Here is a 17,324-nt window from a genome sequence, read left to right as displayed (position 1 = left end):
TTAATACTCTTTTCATCAACAGTAACAAATGTACCACACATCAATACCATGGGTCAATAATAGGGGGAGATAAGGAGTATGGGAGGATTAGGATTTTCTTTTTTCTTTTTCTTTCTTTTCTGGAGTAATGAAAATGTTCTAAATTTGATCGTGGGGATATATGCACAACTATGTGATGATACAGTGAACCAGCGATTATATACTTCAGATGGTTTCTATTTAAAATTGCATTAAAAAAAAAATCTGTGTGTAATACCTTCTAAAATTTAATTTTAAATAAAATGTCATCAGAACTTCATCAGAGCTGATAAAACATAAAAGAATGCCATTTAAGAAATAAAGCATCCAGAATCATACTAAAATCAAATACTTAATAGACCATGATTAAAAAGCTCACTAATCATACACTAATTTCTGATTCTATTAAAAAACAGAATTAGAAATTCCATTTCCCATTAAGCAAACAGAAAGATAAGATGGGTATCTCTTATGTCAATTAAAATAATCCAGTTCAAAGGCTTGAGAATATATACCAGGTCACCCCCAGAAAAAGAGAACAGTACAAGTAGACATGGCATGTCATTAGTCATTCTTGGAATTACAAAATGCAAAAGGACTAAAACTGAATTCCTGTGAATAAACTCACACGGGGGAAGGAGACAACTCTCATTTACCAGCGTGAAGAGCACAGGAGGATATCAGGTGATAAAAAAAACTATAGACTTCCACCCTTAAGGATTTAAAGAAAATACAGACAGTAATCAACTTCTGAATCTCAGAAACACTGACAGACTGTATAAGACTAGCTCAGAAAAGCCAAATTCTTCAGAAACAAGGAAAGACCAGGGCCTCTAAAGAATAAAAACATAAAACTAAGGCGCCAAATTCCACTGAGTCTGACTTCATTGAACACGGTCAATACACACTTAAGAGGTAGCGTGCTATTTTCACACTGAGAGGATATACAACAAAGTTGTAAACCACTATATATTTTTAGCATAAATTCAAGTTTGACAAGTAATTGCCAAACTGCGCAAAGTGAAATAGGCCAAGTACACTTCAATTTTCAAACTCTTAGAAAAAAGGACTTGACTTCACTATACTTTTAATTAAGCTTGAATGTAAGATATTGCAAAGGATTTAGGATACCTTCTCTCCACAGAGGGAGGGAGGGAGGGAGTGTGTGTGTGAGGGAGGGAGGGAGGGAGGGAGAGAGAGAGAGTGTGTGTGTGTGTGTGTGTGTGTGTGTGTGTGTGTGTGTGTGTGTGTTTAATCAATCTAAAAGATACCTTCTCTCCACAGAGGGAGGGAGGGAGGGAGGGTGGGTGGGTGGGTGGGTGGGTGTGTGTGTGTGTGTGTGTGTGTGTGTGTTTAATCAATCTAAAAGACTTTCCTGCCAGTAAAGCTTAACTCGGTCTTGTTAGACTCCGAGAAATTAGTCAAAAAGTGTAAGCTAATAGAAAACATAGATTAATTTCAAAACATGTATTAATACACAAAAATGAAATGAAATTATAAAGTCTTTATGAACCACCACTTTGGTCTTCCTAGTATATCATGGTTTACATGTTTTCTCTTAGCTAAATCTAAAGTAAAAGTAAAACCACATTAATTACTTAAAGAAAGAATGAATCTCGGAACTAACTCAAGAGCCTGTCAAAAGTCAGTATTCACAAGCCCATGAATGACTCAATACAGGTATACACAAATATATGTGTTCATTTGATAATCAGAGACAAGGTACTCAAAACTACCTTTTTTCATTGCCAGGAGAAACGGGCAGCAATCCCAATAATTAGACTAACGAACACATGCAAAGGTCTACTTCCTCTTCCTCTTACAATCATAACAATCTTAACTTTACAAAAGGTATTTTTTGTTTTCTTAAATCTCAAAGTATATGAATGAATAGATTCCAAACAAAGAATTGTTTTCTTTGTTATCAAGATGCTGGCTGTGGAGAATTTAATGAATTAGTTTGCAAAATTAATAGATGCTAATAATGTCACACTGTATTGCCCAGATCAGTGCTTTTTCCTCAGTTCACCTGAAAATTCTATCACACATATATTATGGACTACTAAAATTAATTAAGTATACTTACAAGCATCATAAAGATTGGCCACCAAGTTACGATTAAGAGTTAAAACCTCTCCTGTCAGAAAGTACAACCATTTAGATTTCCCTCCATTGTTCATCCTTTTGAATAAACATAATTCATAATAAACATCCAAAATGTCTAAGCTCTACATAATGGGATGATTCCATTGTAGGCTCTCTTATTTCAGATTAGTGATCTGACCAAATACCAATTCACTAGAACTCCAGTGGCACAATCAGCACACAGTACTTAAACAAATACCAGTTCACAGCTGTGGGAAGCTAAAGACATATAAAAGTGACCATTTGTTAATGAAAAGAAAAGCAAACAGTTTATTTCCTTTGGAGTGAAACAGTGATGTAGTTTCAAGTTTTGTTGCCAAGGAGACTTACTAATTTATCTACAGATTTAGACTCAGAGATTAGCAAAGGGGTATACTAAACACCTAGCAGACTAAAGACCATAAAACAATATATCCAGCTATATTACACCTGGTGGTCTCTCATGGCCACAACCTTAACCAAATTAACCTTCTACAGATAAATATTGCAATGGATATGTTTGCTCAAATTTTGAATCTCTGAATTAATCTACCTTTCAGAAACTGTCTGTGCAATATAAAGTCAATTGACTGAAAAGCAAAATCCAGATAACCAAAGTTATATTGGCACCATTTGGACAAACTACATTTATTTTTCACTAAATTGAGTGGTAACCCTATTGCTTTTGGGGTAACAAGAACCAGAAACATTTTTTACCTACTTTTCTATTTATATTATCTCAACTAAGATTTTATAATCCAAGAAACTTGGAAAAGGAAGTGTACATGACAAAAACATGAAATCTTTTTGCCTAATACTAAAATGAGAAAGCATAATTTACAACATTAATAACAATTTTGTATGTAGGGAATCTCCTACTTTCGTACATATAATGCCCCCTAAAAGTGGCGTGAATGTCAGAAACCAACCAGTTGAACAAAAGACAAAGATTCCATTCCCAGTCCATTAAATAGTATTCTAAAATGCCTAAATATGGTTCCTACAAGTGCTACAGTCCAGGCACCTTTGTGAGCCCAGGGACAAACCCATCAGTCAGCCATGCCTGCCTTTCTGAGAGTGGCAAAGTCCAGCCAAGCCTCTCCCCTTCAAAAGGGCCTCCTGCTCCTCCCCTGACTTCTCTGCAGGGCCAGGTAAGGTCAGAAGATCAGTAGCACCTAACTCCAAACCATCTACCTAATGCCCTAGATACCTAAAAAGCAGGGGAAGGCAAAAAGGATCCTTCATCCCTCACGAGTATATAGCTGCCCTGTGGGGCTTCCCATCTGACTCTTGAGGATTTGGGTTCTACCCAGCATGAGCCAATACCACAAGCACCAGCCTGCAAACACCCCAGCCACCTTCCTCAAGCACTTGGTGAGGGACAGAGAAGAAATTACAATAAAGAGTATCTGTCCATAAAATCAAACACTTCTTCTCAACTTCAATACCTCTGGTGAGACCCACTAATACAGCAACAACCTCTCAAAGCATGCATGAACACTAATGCAAGGTGTTAATAATAGGGTGGTATATGGGAACCCTATATTTTATGTATGATTTTTCTGTAAACCCACAACTTCTCTAATTAAAAAAAAAAGCATGCACTGACTTTTCTGTTTCCAGATTGCACTTGAATTATACCTTAGTAATTATAAAATAATACACTTTAATATATATGCCCAAGGCACCATCCTGTGGCTGACTACTGAAACAGAATATAACAAAATGAAATATAATGTCTTTGACTCCAACCCAAAACCATGGCATTAAACAAGGTCTTCTTTTTCTTACAACCAAAAGTTCCAACTGTTAGTAACAAGATGTTAATTTTTTAAGCAACCTGCACGTAAACAGATTTATATGAATTTGAATGTTTATAATTTATCAGAAAGAATGTAATAGTAACAATTATTAGAAAGCAATGTCTAATTTTTTATGACAGTATCTATGAATTAACCCAGCAAACAACTTCTATGGGATGCCAAGAACAAAAAATCTTAAAAATTAACTTAAAAAAAATCCCAGGAAAACATTATATTAAGGATTACCCTACCTGTTAGAATCTGCTTCCTGTTCTACCTCTGAGTAGCTATTTCTTGAGTAAGTTGTTCATTTCATCTGAGTTTTAGTCCATATAAAAAGTGAAGACACTATTCAGGCCTCAGAGTCCTACATAAAGTAAGCCACTGTAAATTTACTTGAGGTACTAAGTAAAACCAAGGTGTTTAAAACAAAACAAAACAAAACAACAAAAAACTCTTATCAGTACTTTACGAAAAGCAAGAAAAGAATATCACTTGCTAGTAAGACTATAGCAAAAAGAAAACTGTGACCATAATTCTTGAAGTGACATTTCAAAGGACCACAAAATATAAAAATATTTCACAATGAAAATTTAATTAATTTCAAATGGGGGAGAGGAAAGAACAGATACAAAACTAGCTTTCAACAGAATCAGATTAGAAATCAGCACTTTAGAAGCATAGTATTTAGTGGGATTCCTTTAAAGCACACAGTTTAAAAATTTTAATGTCAGAGTTTTACTTGTGTATGAAATGCAGAAAACCAATAAAAATTAAATTAATTTCCCTTAAAAAGTTAAACATACACCTATCACATGATCCAACCATTCCACTTCTACATACTTACCCAAAAGAAAGCATATGTCCATACAAATGTTCATAGCAGCTCTATTTGTAATAGCCCCAAAATGAAAATAACCCAAATGTCCATCAACAGGTGAATGCATAAACAAACTGTGGTATATGTGCATACAATGGAATACTCCACAGCAATAAAAAGGAATGAACTACATAGTCATGACATGAATGAATCTCCAAATAATCATACAGAGTGAAAGAATCCACACAGAAAGCACACAGACTTATGATTCCACATATATATATAAATTTCTAAAAAAGCAAAATAATCTACACTGAAAAAAATCAGATAGTTGAGGGGGAGGATTACAGGGAGGCGGCATCAGAAATTTGGGCGGAAGATTGTAGCGCTGTTTCATGTGTGATCCTTTGGTCTAAACTTATCAAACTGTCACTTTAAATATGTACCAAAATAAATACATAAATATGTACCATTTACTGTATGCCAATTATACCTTAATAACACACACACAAAAAAAAATTCAAGCTACCAAAACTACTTCCACACATCCTGCCAGTCAGGTCTATCTGCTCATGAATGTAAAATATTTAACCTACCAACCCATTATAAGTACTCCAAGAAATACAAAAGTATCCTAATGTAGGAATCACCATCATCACAAAAAAAAAACATGAAAGTTTAAACAAAGAGAAACCAGAATTCATCTTTAATCACTAAGCCAGACTGACCGCTTCAGTGCTGAAGTGACACCAGCTAAAACACATTAACTAAATGAGAGCCAACTGAGCAAGGGATCCAAGACTTAAGTATTTTAAAGAATGTTTACATTCTTTGATCTAGAATCCCATTTCTGGAAAATAGAAATAATCCAAAATACAAAAACAAAACAAAACAAAACAAAACACTCTTATGCACAAAGATGTTCATTTCAATCTTATTTATCAGAGAAAAATGGTAAAGAATTAAATCAATGGCAAAGTCACATAATAGTACATCATACTAGCTATTCAATTATGATATTTGAATAATGAATCTTATTCTTTAACTGGCAAAAATAATTGCAAAAATATTAAGGGAAAAAAGGGTATTTACATAGCCTGGTCAACAAGTTGAGCATAATATATCCTGGGAGGGGAAAAAAAAAACTGATTGAGAGAAACAACACAATGTTAACATTTGAGGACAATGTTTCTCCAAGTGTGGTGGACCAGCAGCAACAGAACAGCCTGGGGAACTTGTTAGAATGCAAGTTCTCAGGTCCCATCCCACAGCTCCTGAACCAGAAAACTCTATAGGTGGGGCCCAGTAACCTATTTTAATAAATCCTCCAGGTGATTATAATACACACTAAAGTTTGAGAACCACTATTTAAGGGACAGGATTATGGGTGACTGTTTTCTTCCTTTTTTAACCTACGTTTTCCTCAATTACCTTATGACTTTTACAATCCAACTAAGTTTTTTCACTAGTAGTTTACTAAAACATACACTATATGGATCTATAGTTAAAAAGCTATTAACACTTTTGCAGGTCTAAACTGCTTGCTAAAAATCCAATGATTCTTGGAACCATCAGATCTGTTGACTGAAGAATGTACTAAGTTAAAAAAATTAATAAGCCAACAATTCTAGGTTGTTCTAACATGCACATGCAAATAGGGTAAGGGATTTTTATTGGTCATATCTGCTAAAGATCATTTTCCCTAAACCTAAACTTCTAGGCTTGACGGCAATTTATTAGAATTGCACTGCAGGAATCAGATGTTCTAAAATTATGAATGCTTACTCATACAGGTTCCTGCTTAACCAGGATAAGCACCAGTATGTTATATTTGTCACCAAAATCTAAGCTGGGAAGACAAATTCACTGGGAGTTGCCAAATCTTTAACTTTTAGCTTGGAAACTTAAAACTCTTCCAATTTCTATCCCATCATCTCACTAAAACAGAGGCCACAGGAAATAAAAGGCAAACCACAGGTTCCTTCTTGACACTGGAGCTGGTTAGAAGATTACAGAATTGTTGACACTTTGAGCACAAATTAAAGAGTAACAAATACTACTAATTTAAGAATAGAGTAACTACTGATTAACAGCAAAATACTGAGGCTGAAGACAAAGACAACTGGCTACACATTTTGATGTTTATTTTTTTCAGTTTTTTTTTTTTTATATCTTTTAAACAACAGGAGAATAGATGCCTTTACATCTCATCACTTAAAATGTGTTTTAAAAACTTCCCATTCCTTGAAAAGTCCATCCTGAAACTAAATACAAGTTATTCAAAAGCAAGGTGATACGTACAGTGTTGACCTGGCATATACACAGCCTGTCCTTAACAATTAAAAAATTGTTTTTTTCTTATTACCTAAGCACCATGATCACCCACACTGAATTTTTCACTACTAACTCCCCCACCCCCCACACCTAGCACCATGACTGGCACAAAGCAGGTGCTCAAACATATGAGATGAACTTGTTACAGAAAGTTTCTGAAACCCTAAAGCAACAAAAGACTCTATAAAGTTCAGCAATGCTCTTAATGAGTTTAGTATAAGACACTGCCCCTTTCTGATCACCACTTTCATATTTTTAGGAGGAGAGGCTTAAATTTCCATCATACTTTTGCAATCCTGTATGAGTCAGTTAAGTACCTTTAAAATGACATTCCGTTTGAAGTCACTGCACCCCCTCTGAAAAAGAGAATCTTTGAAAACTCTCGGTATTATAAAATAAGTTCCAAACTCTCACACCAATGACAATTAGAGTATATGCCAAGTCCCCATTATTATCAGATTCACTTTTCTGATTTAACCTTAATTTTTCTGAACATTCTTTTACTCTTAAACACATCAGGCTCTCCTCTCCTCTTTTTACCCCCTTGAAAATATCCTCTTTCTACCTCCTTGAAAATACACAAGATTCTTTAACACCATCACAAGGCCTCCCCAGCCCCCACCTCTTTTGTATATAAACACACTCTTGTCACACACTCCATCAGCTGTTTGGTAGCTCCACCCCCCCGCCGTTTCCGGGTAGTAACAGAGCAGCCAATGAGCTGTGAGGAGCTATGCCTGCGGCCTTTTGCCTGCAAACGCTTTTCCAAAACAAGCAGCTCCAGCCTTTAGCAGGGGCCACTGGTTCACAGATAAAAGGATCACCAGGGCTATGCAACAGGGAGAGACAAGTAACCCCCACCAATAAGGAAACCTGTGCAACCTGAGCTGTTTGTTCCTCCACCAGGGAGAATTTAAATCGATATTCCTTTAGGGCAAATCACGGCTTAAGGTCACTAGAGTCCCAGTTCCAGACAATCTAAATGATCAGCCAGATTCGAGATGAAAACCTCAAATGTTGCCAGGCTGAGAATAGCACAATATCACTAATCTACCTGACTTTGCAAACAAGTGGCCACACTATTCACAACTATTCCACTGGATTTCGAGTTACACTAAGTTTTTTGATTGGGACACATTCCGACAAGGCCCAAAAGTCATGTAAATCAGTTCTAGGCTCCTGGGGAGGTTTGCACAACCCGTAGCAAAAGGATCAGAAGAGAAACAATGAATGAGTCAGAGTTTCAGGACATAATCGCCCAGCAGATTATTAAGTGCATCGGTGCAAAACACTCACTCTGCATAACTTGGAAGTCAGCTCTCCTCCTACCAATTCGTCACAAAAGAAATATCATGCCTCCAAACAACAACCAGAGACAGTGTCTCCAAAGAACCTAGCAAGGTAGAAGGCAGTAGCCCCATTATACATCCTCTTCTCTCCCCACCCCCCACACTGCTACTTTAGTACTATATAGGTTCACTGCCAAGCTGTAAATCGCGGTGGCATAATTACACACAGGAGATATCCCAAAATGGGCTGAAACAGGAGATTGCAACGAAACTAGCTATAAGCCTCCATACCAAAGAAATCATCAAGAGGTACTGAGGGACAAGAAGCAAGTACATTCCTTCAGACCTTTTCTTTCTACTTCCTCTCCACCATCTTTCATTTTCACCCCCCCAGACCTTTCACACAATTTTAGTGGGTTAGAGATTTTCTTCCTTAATTCTTTTGCTAAATATATATCACTCGAAAATTTTTGGTTCTACTTGGGCCTACTGATGTGAATTCAACAGAGAAAGAAGGCCACAAAATATCTCACTCTCACAACATACATGCATACACAAAAGGAAATCTGGAAATTTTAACTTCAAACTGCTTTAGACCAGAAAACAACAAACATAAAACAAAAATAACCTCTGGCTTTTAAATCCAAGGACTGTTATCCTCCCATCTCAGAGATCTATGATTCTAAAGCGCCTCTGCTTTCTTTTGTCAGAAGGAAGGTGGGGAAGGAACAGAAAGGCAGCGCATCTTTGCCTTTCTTCATCTTCTACTAAAAATAAGCTATGAAATAAGCCACTTAAGCAAAAAGACGGAAAAAAAAAAAAAAAGACACCCTGCTGTTCTTTGTCTGTTTTCCTTTCCCTCTCCACACCCCCACTCCCCGACTCCTAAATGCGGTAATCATTCTAGATGCCACAACTACTAAATGAACAAAAGGCACTGTATTGAAAAGGCATCAGGTCAAGTTAGGCCTCACTCTTTATCCTTAATCTTTTAAAAATATATATATGTACATATTTTGAGAATCTGACATTGATCAAAAACATCTGGAATTCTCTCCCCCACCCCCCACCCCAATTAAACACTAAATAGAAATTTGTATTAGGTGTGACAATAATTCTCAATTCAAGATTAAAATAACTCAGATTCTGCCAACATGTCATTTCCTTGTTTCTTAACAAAAATAAACCCCGAAACTGCTTCGTGTATATTCACTTACAGATTGCCGTAGTTACAAGTTTTCCTGCAACCTTATGAAAAGCCAGAATTACTGATATCACTCGCACATTTACAAAACTCTATCACAGCCACAAACAGCTCAAAAAGACCTGATTTAACTTGTGCTTAGACATATACGTTGAGTGTAATATATACTTTATTTACTTGTTCCTCTAATCCCCACTCCCGTCCCCCCCAAATTCTAAACTCCAAACCCTAAACTTAAAAGTTTATCTACTGTTCCTAATTTCTAGCCAAGTTTCCCTGAGTGAAGAGAAAAACACCTTATTCCTGAAAAGATTAGTGGGGGAAAAAAAAATCACTTGCCCAGGCAACTTCCCTCCCATCCCCCCTTTCAAACCAAATGCAAAAACTACTTTTTAAAAACTTCAGCAAATTTCATAACAGTATTTGGCAATAATCACCCATCTATGAAAAGGTAAAATTTCCAATCAAAAACAGTAACATAAGAAAGAACGAAAGAAGGATTTCACCTGAAGAATCTAGCCAAACAACTTAAGTTATATAAACAAAACCCTGCAACAGGGAGAAATGGTGGAGGATGGGAGTGAGGGAGAAAGAAGCAGAAAACAGGACTTTTTAACTGTGTTTCATACACCCCTCCCTTATTCCACACCCTCCACTCCCTACAAACCCCGGGATTAGCTGTTCAGGACACTGGGCTTCATTTCCTTTCTCTCCCCCACCCTCTAAATTAACCCGCCTCGATTTATCACAGGAACCTTCGCGAATTTCTCTAGATGGTCAAGAATACTCAGTCTCGACTCCAACCAAAACCACTGCCTGAAGGACTCTTACCAGTTTACAGCTTTCCTAGTGCCACCTCCTGAGTGTATAAAGTTGGAGCTGGGGTGTCACTACATAAAGGGTGTCACTCGGCAATCCCCGGGCAATTATTCCCCAAGAACCTGAACCTCGTAGATGGGGTTTGCTTAAGTGGAGAGCACAGGGGCTATTTTGCCAAGGAGCTCCTCTTTCTCTCCTTTCCCCCAGCTGTCATATCACAATATGGAAGGTGGCTTGCTGGAGGGCCTAGGGGTCCTCAGCACAAACAACTATGGGTGGGATACGCTTTGTCAGTAGAAAAGAAAACAGTGGGGCTCCCCCCTAGGGACCAGAAAGCTAACTGGGGTCTCTGACTTAAAACGCACAACGTTCTTTATTAGAAGAGAGAGCACGCAGCAGACTCTCTTCCTAATATAGAAAAGAATTAGGAATAAAGGAGGTCACCTGAGTTACCCCAGTTCAAGGAGCACGGCGAGCGGAGGGAATGGTGGCATCTCAAGAAGGAAAGAAAGGCTTCACTCTCGGGAATTTCTACATTGGGAGAAAACAGAGAGAGAGACCTTGAAGGTGGGCTCAGTGGTGGGGAAGAGAGTGAGATGGCTGGTCCTACAAAAAAGGGCAGTCTTGGGAATCTAAACGTCGTGGAGGAAAGTCACAGGCACTGGGGGTGCAAGACGAGCCAGGAACAACGCATATTTCGAGGTGCTGCAGATAAAGGCGGAGTTGAAAATGCTCTCGGCTCCTGGGAGGTGCCGAGGAGCCGCTGTAATTGCTGGGGGGAGGGAGGAAGTCTCGGACAGTGGCCTGGAGTACCCCAGGGTCCCTGCTTGGGGTTCGGGGGGTGCCCTGGGCATCCCCAAGACACCTCCCCCACACAGCCCGAATTCCCCCTCCACGAAGGATACAGCTTGACCACGTCCGTGTCCATCCGCCTCTTGCCCGGACTGGGGGATGACATGGTGTCGCAGCCGCTGCCTCCCCGTCGCCTGTGCCGCCGCCGCCTCTCTTTCCTGCTCGGCCCGTCTGTCACGGGCCTCGGGCCCGGGTTGTGAGGAGCCCGCGGCCGCGCCGGCTCCTCGGTGGAGGCGGCAACACCCCCGCGGTCCTGTCCTGTCCGGTCCGCCGCCGCCGCCGCCCCCCGCACGGGGGGACACCGGGCACTGTCCGGCCGGGTGGGGGTGGGGACTCCGCGGCGCCCGGCTCGGGCTGCCCCTCTCCCGCAGGGAGTTCCGCCGAGGCCCGGCCCCGGCACTACGGTGCGCCGCGCGGCGTTCCCTCCTGCCTGCTCTAGCTCGCTCGCCTGCTCGCCCGCTCACCCTCTCGCCGGCTCCCAAGCAGCCTCCACGACAAGCGGACGACTCCAGTTCAGTCGGCCTCTCTACCCTAGCCTCGCTCTGGGCGCCGTGACGTCACCTCTGTGACGTCATTTACAGGGCGGGCCCAGTCTGCGAAAGAGGTGGGGCGCCGCCGACGCAGCGTGAACTTTCCCGGGGGGTTCTGGGAGATGTAGTCCCTCATTCTCCTGCCGCCTCACTGTCCTCTGCCCCGTCCCCCAACTTCTCCACACACCTAATCACTCAACTGCCAGTATCGTGATCATCTTCATAAACGATAATAGTAAATAATGGCAACATTATTACCTTCATGTGTTTTCTCACATACTCTGTTAAAAAAGCTGGTTATTTGATTTGGAGGCGGCCACGGAGGCAATTAATCAGGCAGGTGACAAAATCGGGAGATGCCCACACCAGCAGGTTCCTGCACTCTGCCCCCTCCTTGGATGGACAGAATTTGTTTGCAGCTATTGTAGACCATAGCAAGGCCTCCTCAGACCTTGCAAGTCAGGGTTCCTCACCCTCCACATACAGTGACACTATTTCAAGGGATAGAATTGAGGCATCAAGGTAGCAAGGCCAGAAATAAATAACTTCTACAGAGTCTGAAGTAATTTCATAAAGAATACCCTGTAGAAACAGAAACTCCCTAGATGCACTGTAGTTCAGGACGATTGTTCTGCATCCCAAACTTCTACACCAAACTTTATATGCTCCTTCATTCATTCAATATTTATTGAGCACCAAATGTATACTAATCACTTCTCTGGATATGAGGATACAATGATGAACTATGAAAGACTAAATTTACACAACCCTCCCAGCATGGCTTGTAGATCTATAATGTCAGCATCACCAAGGAACTTGTTAGAAATGCATGCAGACTAGAGCCTCACTACAGACCTACTGAATCAAAATTTGCAGTTTAACAAGATCCCAGGTGATTCCTTTGCAGTTTCTATTTTGAGAGATACTGCCCTATAAGGTACCCCAAAGAAAGTGATATCTAACCCAGGGGTCAACCAGGCAAAGGGGGAAGGAAAGAGTGTTCCAGATAACTCCTTTATTTATATCATATTTTCAGTGCCATCTGCTTTCAAAAAATGTATCCATACTCTTGTTCCCCTGTTAGACCACGTGTTGTGAGTTGGGTCCCTTTACATAACCTCCCATAAACACACATGCAAACCTTGGGCAGCAGCACTCAGCTAAAGTTGAACATTGTTTCTATCATTCCATCTCTCAAAAAGACTGTTTATTTTAACTGCTTCTGAAAAGAATATACTACTCTTTTTTACTGCACATAGCCAATCAGAAGGAAGACAAGTCTGAATGAAGAGATTTCTAACCCTCTTTATTTGACCAGTTTTTTAAAAGGAGATAAGAATAGAGCAAAGAATTGTCTTCAAGGCCATGTCTCCTCTCTTCTCCCAAGGCTTCTGTTACTGCTACCCTCTACCCCAGAACAGCTCCCTCTCACTCTTTTACCTAATTAACTTCCACTCTTGCGCTTAAACAGTGGTTCTCAAGCACTGGTGCACTTCAGAATCACCCGGGGAGCTTGTTAAGCTCACAAATGTCCAGGTTCCACCCCTGGGGATTCTGATTCAGAAGGTCCAGGGTGGGGCTTGGACATCCATATCTTTAATAAGCTCCCCAGGTGATTCTGATGCCGGCCACAAGTTTGAGAACCACTGCTTTAAGATTCCGATAGTCATCACCACTTTCAAAACACCTGCCTGACCCCTCTAGGGTGGGTCATGTGCTTCCCTACTGTCCTGTCTAAATAAGGAAAAGATCTGACTGCCCTCCATTTCCTTCCCACCTGAGAGCAAAAGTGGCAAGATTGAAGGCCCCAAGGGAGCTGTTTTCAGTACCACAGAAAGAACTGATCAGGGAACAAACACTTGAGAAAGAAGGGCACAGAGTGGATCTTAGAAATTTGCCCTGCTGCTTTAATCTTCACAGAGGCTTATCTGGGCAAAAAAATTCAGAGGAGTGTTTAGTTGAAGAATCTTGTTCCCAACAACATTGGAGACAGTGGAGCTGCTCTACTTAGAAATGCAATGGAGATTTAGCTCTCTGAGCAGTCATTGAAAAGGAATCATGTTTCATAAGGAAGAGTTATTGCATCTTTAGTGTCTGAGTTCTGTGTTAAAAACATGGATACTCTAGGATAAACCTGCCCTTTCTCAGCATTTCATTATGCCTCACTTAATTACATCTATTCTCCCTGAGTCTTAGTTTTCACATCTGTAAAATGGGATTCACAATGTCCTACCCACTTGAGTAGGTTGATGCAGTAAGTGAAAAAAATGGATGCGAAAGCCCCTTGTAACTGTAAGTTGCTTTTCCTAAAGGTAACGTAAGGTGCTGATTACAAGATGCAGTATGGTGTTGGGGGTAGTATTATCGTGGAATTATTAATATCATTGCTTCATTTGCCCTGCTCCTTATACACTATATCATTTAAGGAGAATCCTTTATCCTAAGATGTCATAGTGGCAAATCCCTCTTTTTGTGGTGAAGGTATGTTCACATTTTTGACACCCTTTTCTCTCTGGACCATTTGATCCTTCAAAAATCCACCTCCCGTATTCTGTATCCTTCCCCCATCCCAACCCTCCCTTCCTATTTCCAGAACTTCAAAAGACCTTCAAAAGAACATTCCCTTGACCGGGTACGATCAAAAGGTGGCTCCAAAGCGGTGCAAAATGACAACCCTAGCTTTGCTTAATCTGCCTTACAAAACTGAGCTTCTCTTTGGTAGAGGTAAGTTTGCTCTCACTTCTTTTCCCAATGTTTCAGCTATTCAGAATGCCAGTCATTTACTCGAATCTGATGCTGAGGCTTGGGAGTGTCTGTTTACAGGGCAGCTCACTGGAATGAGCAACATCCTCTCTTATCAGGTACAACCACGGGGCACATGTGAGGGAACAGCTGTCGGGCCCTGCCTGACTACGGAGTGTTGCAATCTGGGAAATGTATTCGGGGCCTGTTTATCTCTCCCCAGGGCAGGGCCAGGCTTCTCCAGTGGAGCCACAGATCTCAGGAGCAGTTTGTTGAGTACAAGAATGTAAGTTTGGAGACAATATAATACTTTAAACAAGACACTGAGAGGGAGTCAGAAGAAACCAGTCATTGGGTCAGTGAGTGGAAGAGCCCAACCCCAATACTGCTCTATCTCTGAAGTTACCTGTGAACCCCAACAGCTCTGAAACCAAAGTGAATTGATCAATGTCCACACCAAGTGTGAAACTTCCTCAAATAAGGCTGCCTGATTCCATTTCTCATGGAGAAAGAAGTTCACTTTGAGCTGGTGCTCTTGGCATCTGGGATCAGAGGTCCAGACCGCTCTAGAGGGTAGTATCATCAGCAGTTTCCGTGCATGTAAATAAAAGCTTAAAACTCACTTTCGAGTCATCTGCACGTAACACTGTTATGACTTGTCCCCATGGAAGCAGTCAGTGAGGGTTCAAGGCACACACAGGCCAAGCAGTTGCAAGGAAGGGAAGATTTCATCTCGGCACTGCTATCATTCCCACAGGGTTCTTCGCTTGCTCTCAGTGCAAACACCAACCCCCCAAAACAGCATGATTCAGTGAGAACATAGAATTTAGAGACAATTGCTTCCAGTCAAGTTCTGCTACCTATTATTGGTATAAGTTGGGCATGTACCCTAACCTCTGTGCCTGTTTCCTCACCTCTAAAACAGGACAATAGCACCTGCACTACCTTTGTCTGTCAAGGTTACTGTGAGTATCAAATAGGAGAAAAGATGTTGCCACCTCTAAAGTGCTAGTCATATATAGAGGATTATGTGCCATCACCATCCCCCCAAGGCCCCCCCGACACACACACACACACACACACACACACACACACACACACACTCACTCACTATCCCCAAGGCTCAAAGAGGGAGTGAGTTTGGAAATTATTCACATCTACATTCAGGGAGCTCTCAACTGCACCAACTGTCCTGTTTGGAGCCCTTGTTTTGCCAGTTGTGGCCTCCTGCAATTCCTTTGCTGCTTCCTCATCTCCCTAATCTTGAAATGCTGGCAGCCCCAGGCTGAGTCCTCCAGGCTCTGCTCTTCTTTATCTACATTTCATCTCTAGATGATCTTTAATTGCCAACTATACTCTGACTGCCCTCTCCCCTGAACTCCAGACTCATATATACAGCTGCCTATTTGACATTCTCTTCATGTCCAAAAATAAACTGACCTTCCACCAACTTCCTCGTCTCAGTAAATGACAATTATTAAGTGGAACTACATGAAATTACCATTTTTTAAAGTCAAAAGCAGTCAAATATTGGCAATTTCATTTGATTCAACTCATACATCTTTCTAGCTGCTCAGACCAAAGGCCTTGGACTATGATCCTTGACTCTTCTCTGTCTCTAACATCCTACATCCACTCTATCAGGAAGTCCTGTTGTCTTTACCATCAAAATATATCCAAAATCTTCTTCCTACCACCACTACCAAGCCATCATCATCTCTGCCCTGAAATACTACACTTACTTGTCAACCAGTCTCCTCCCTTCAACCCCTATATTTTATTTACTCAGATAGAAGCCAGTGATCCTTCTAAACCATAAATTAGATCTTGTCTCTCCACTGCTCAAAACCCTCCAATGGCTTCCAATTTCACTCTGTCTAAAAGGCAAAGCCATCACAGTGACTTTCAAGGCCCCCTAGGATATGCCCATACCCTTTTCTCTCACTCACTCCTTTCCAGCCACATGGCCCTTCTTGCTGTCCCTCAAACACACAAGCACGCTCCTGCTCCAGGGCCTCGGCACTTGCCTGAAGCAGTCTCCCCTGTGACAAACACGTGGCTCACTTCCTCATCTCCTGCAGGTCTTTGCTCAAATGTCACCTTCCCCGCGGAGCCTTCCCTGAGCACCCGATTTCAAATTACAATCCAAACTCCACCCAGCCCCTCCTCTTCCCCTACCCTGTTGTGTTCTTTTCCATAGGATTTACTTCCATCTCCCATGATGTATACTATACTTCACTTGATATCTACTTGTTCTCTCTCCACCAGAATGTAAGCTCCATGAGGACGGGGTTTTTTTCAGTTTCATTCACTGCTGTACACCCAATGACTAGAACAGTATGTAGAGTAAATACTCAAATACTCAAATATTGAATGAATGAAAGGAAGAAAGGAAGAATCTGTGGCTGAAAAAGTAACAAAAGCCTAATGGCTTAAAGCAGCCCCTTGGAAGCTCACAAAGCTGTATCATCCAAATTGTCTCTGTAGAGTGGCAGAAAACCTTATACAGTAAGTACCTACTCTGTGCCAGGTACTGTGCTAAGATGTGTTACTTACAACCCTAACAACCCAGCAGGACAGGTGTCATTGTACCTATTTTACAGGTGAAGAACCTCAGGTTCAAAGAAGTTAAGCAGTTTGCCCAAGATCACACAGCTGGTAAACTGCTGGATCAGGATTCAAATCCAGGTCCCCAACTTCAAAGCCCACATCATTAACAATCTGCTGTGCCATCCTGTTTGTTCATTCAAATAAAAAATGTAATTTGTAGACTTTGATGAACTCATTTTT

At 40.9% G+C, this 17,324-nt stretch overlaps 1 protein-coding gene across 3 annotated transcripts in view; it reads right to left on the bottom strand.

The window, feature by feature from the left end:
* Positions 1 to 11,813, bottom strand: part of UBE2H (ubiquitin conjugating enzyme E2 H) — a 123,705-nt gene extending 111,892 nt beyond the window's left edge. For 2 of the 3 annotated variants that reach the window (XM_037836167.1, XM_037836168.1), the window contains exon 1: positions 11,316 to 11,813. In XM_037836167.1, the coding sequence (XP_037692095.1) occupies positions 11,316 to 11,368 (53 nt within the window). In that variant the 5' untranslated portion in view covers positions 11,369 to 11,813. Of the gene's footprint in view, positions 1 to 10,854 lie in introns of all 3 variants that reach the window. The other variant, XM_037836169.1, reaches the window with a different exon arrangement.
* Between the last annotated feature and the right edge of the window lie 5,511 nt (positions 11,814 to 17,324).

Source organism: Choloepus didactylus, chromosome 5 (assembly GCF_015220235.1).
Source record: "Choloepus didactylus isolate mChoDid1 chromosome 5, mChoDid1.pri, whole genome shotgun sequence".
Taxonomy (NCBI): domain Eukaryota; kingdom Metazoa; phylum Chordata; class Mammalia; order Pilosa; family Megalonychidae; genus Choloepus; species Choloepus didactylus.
The sequence above is the reverse complement of the archived record's forward strand: the minus strand, read 5'-3'. Positions and strand labels throughout refer to the sequence as shown.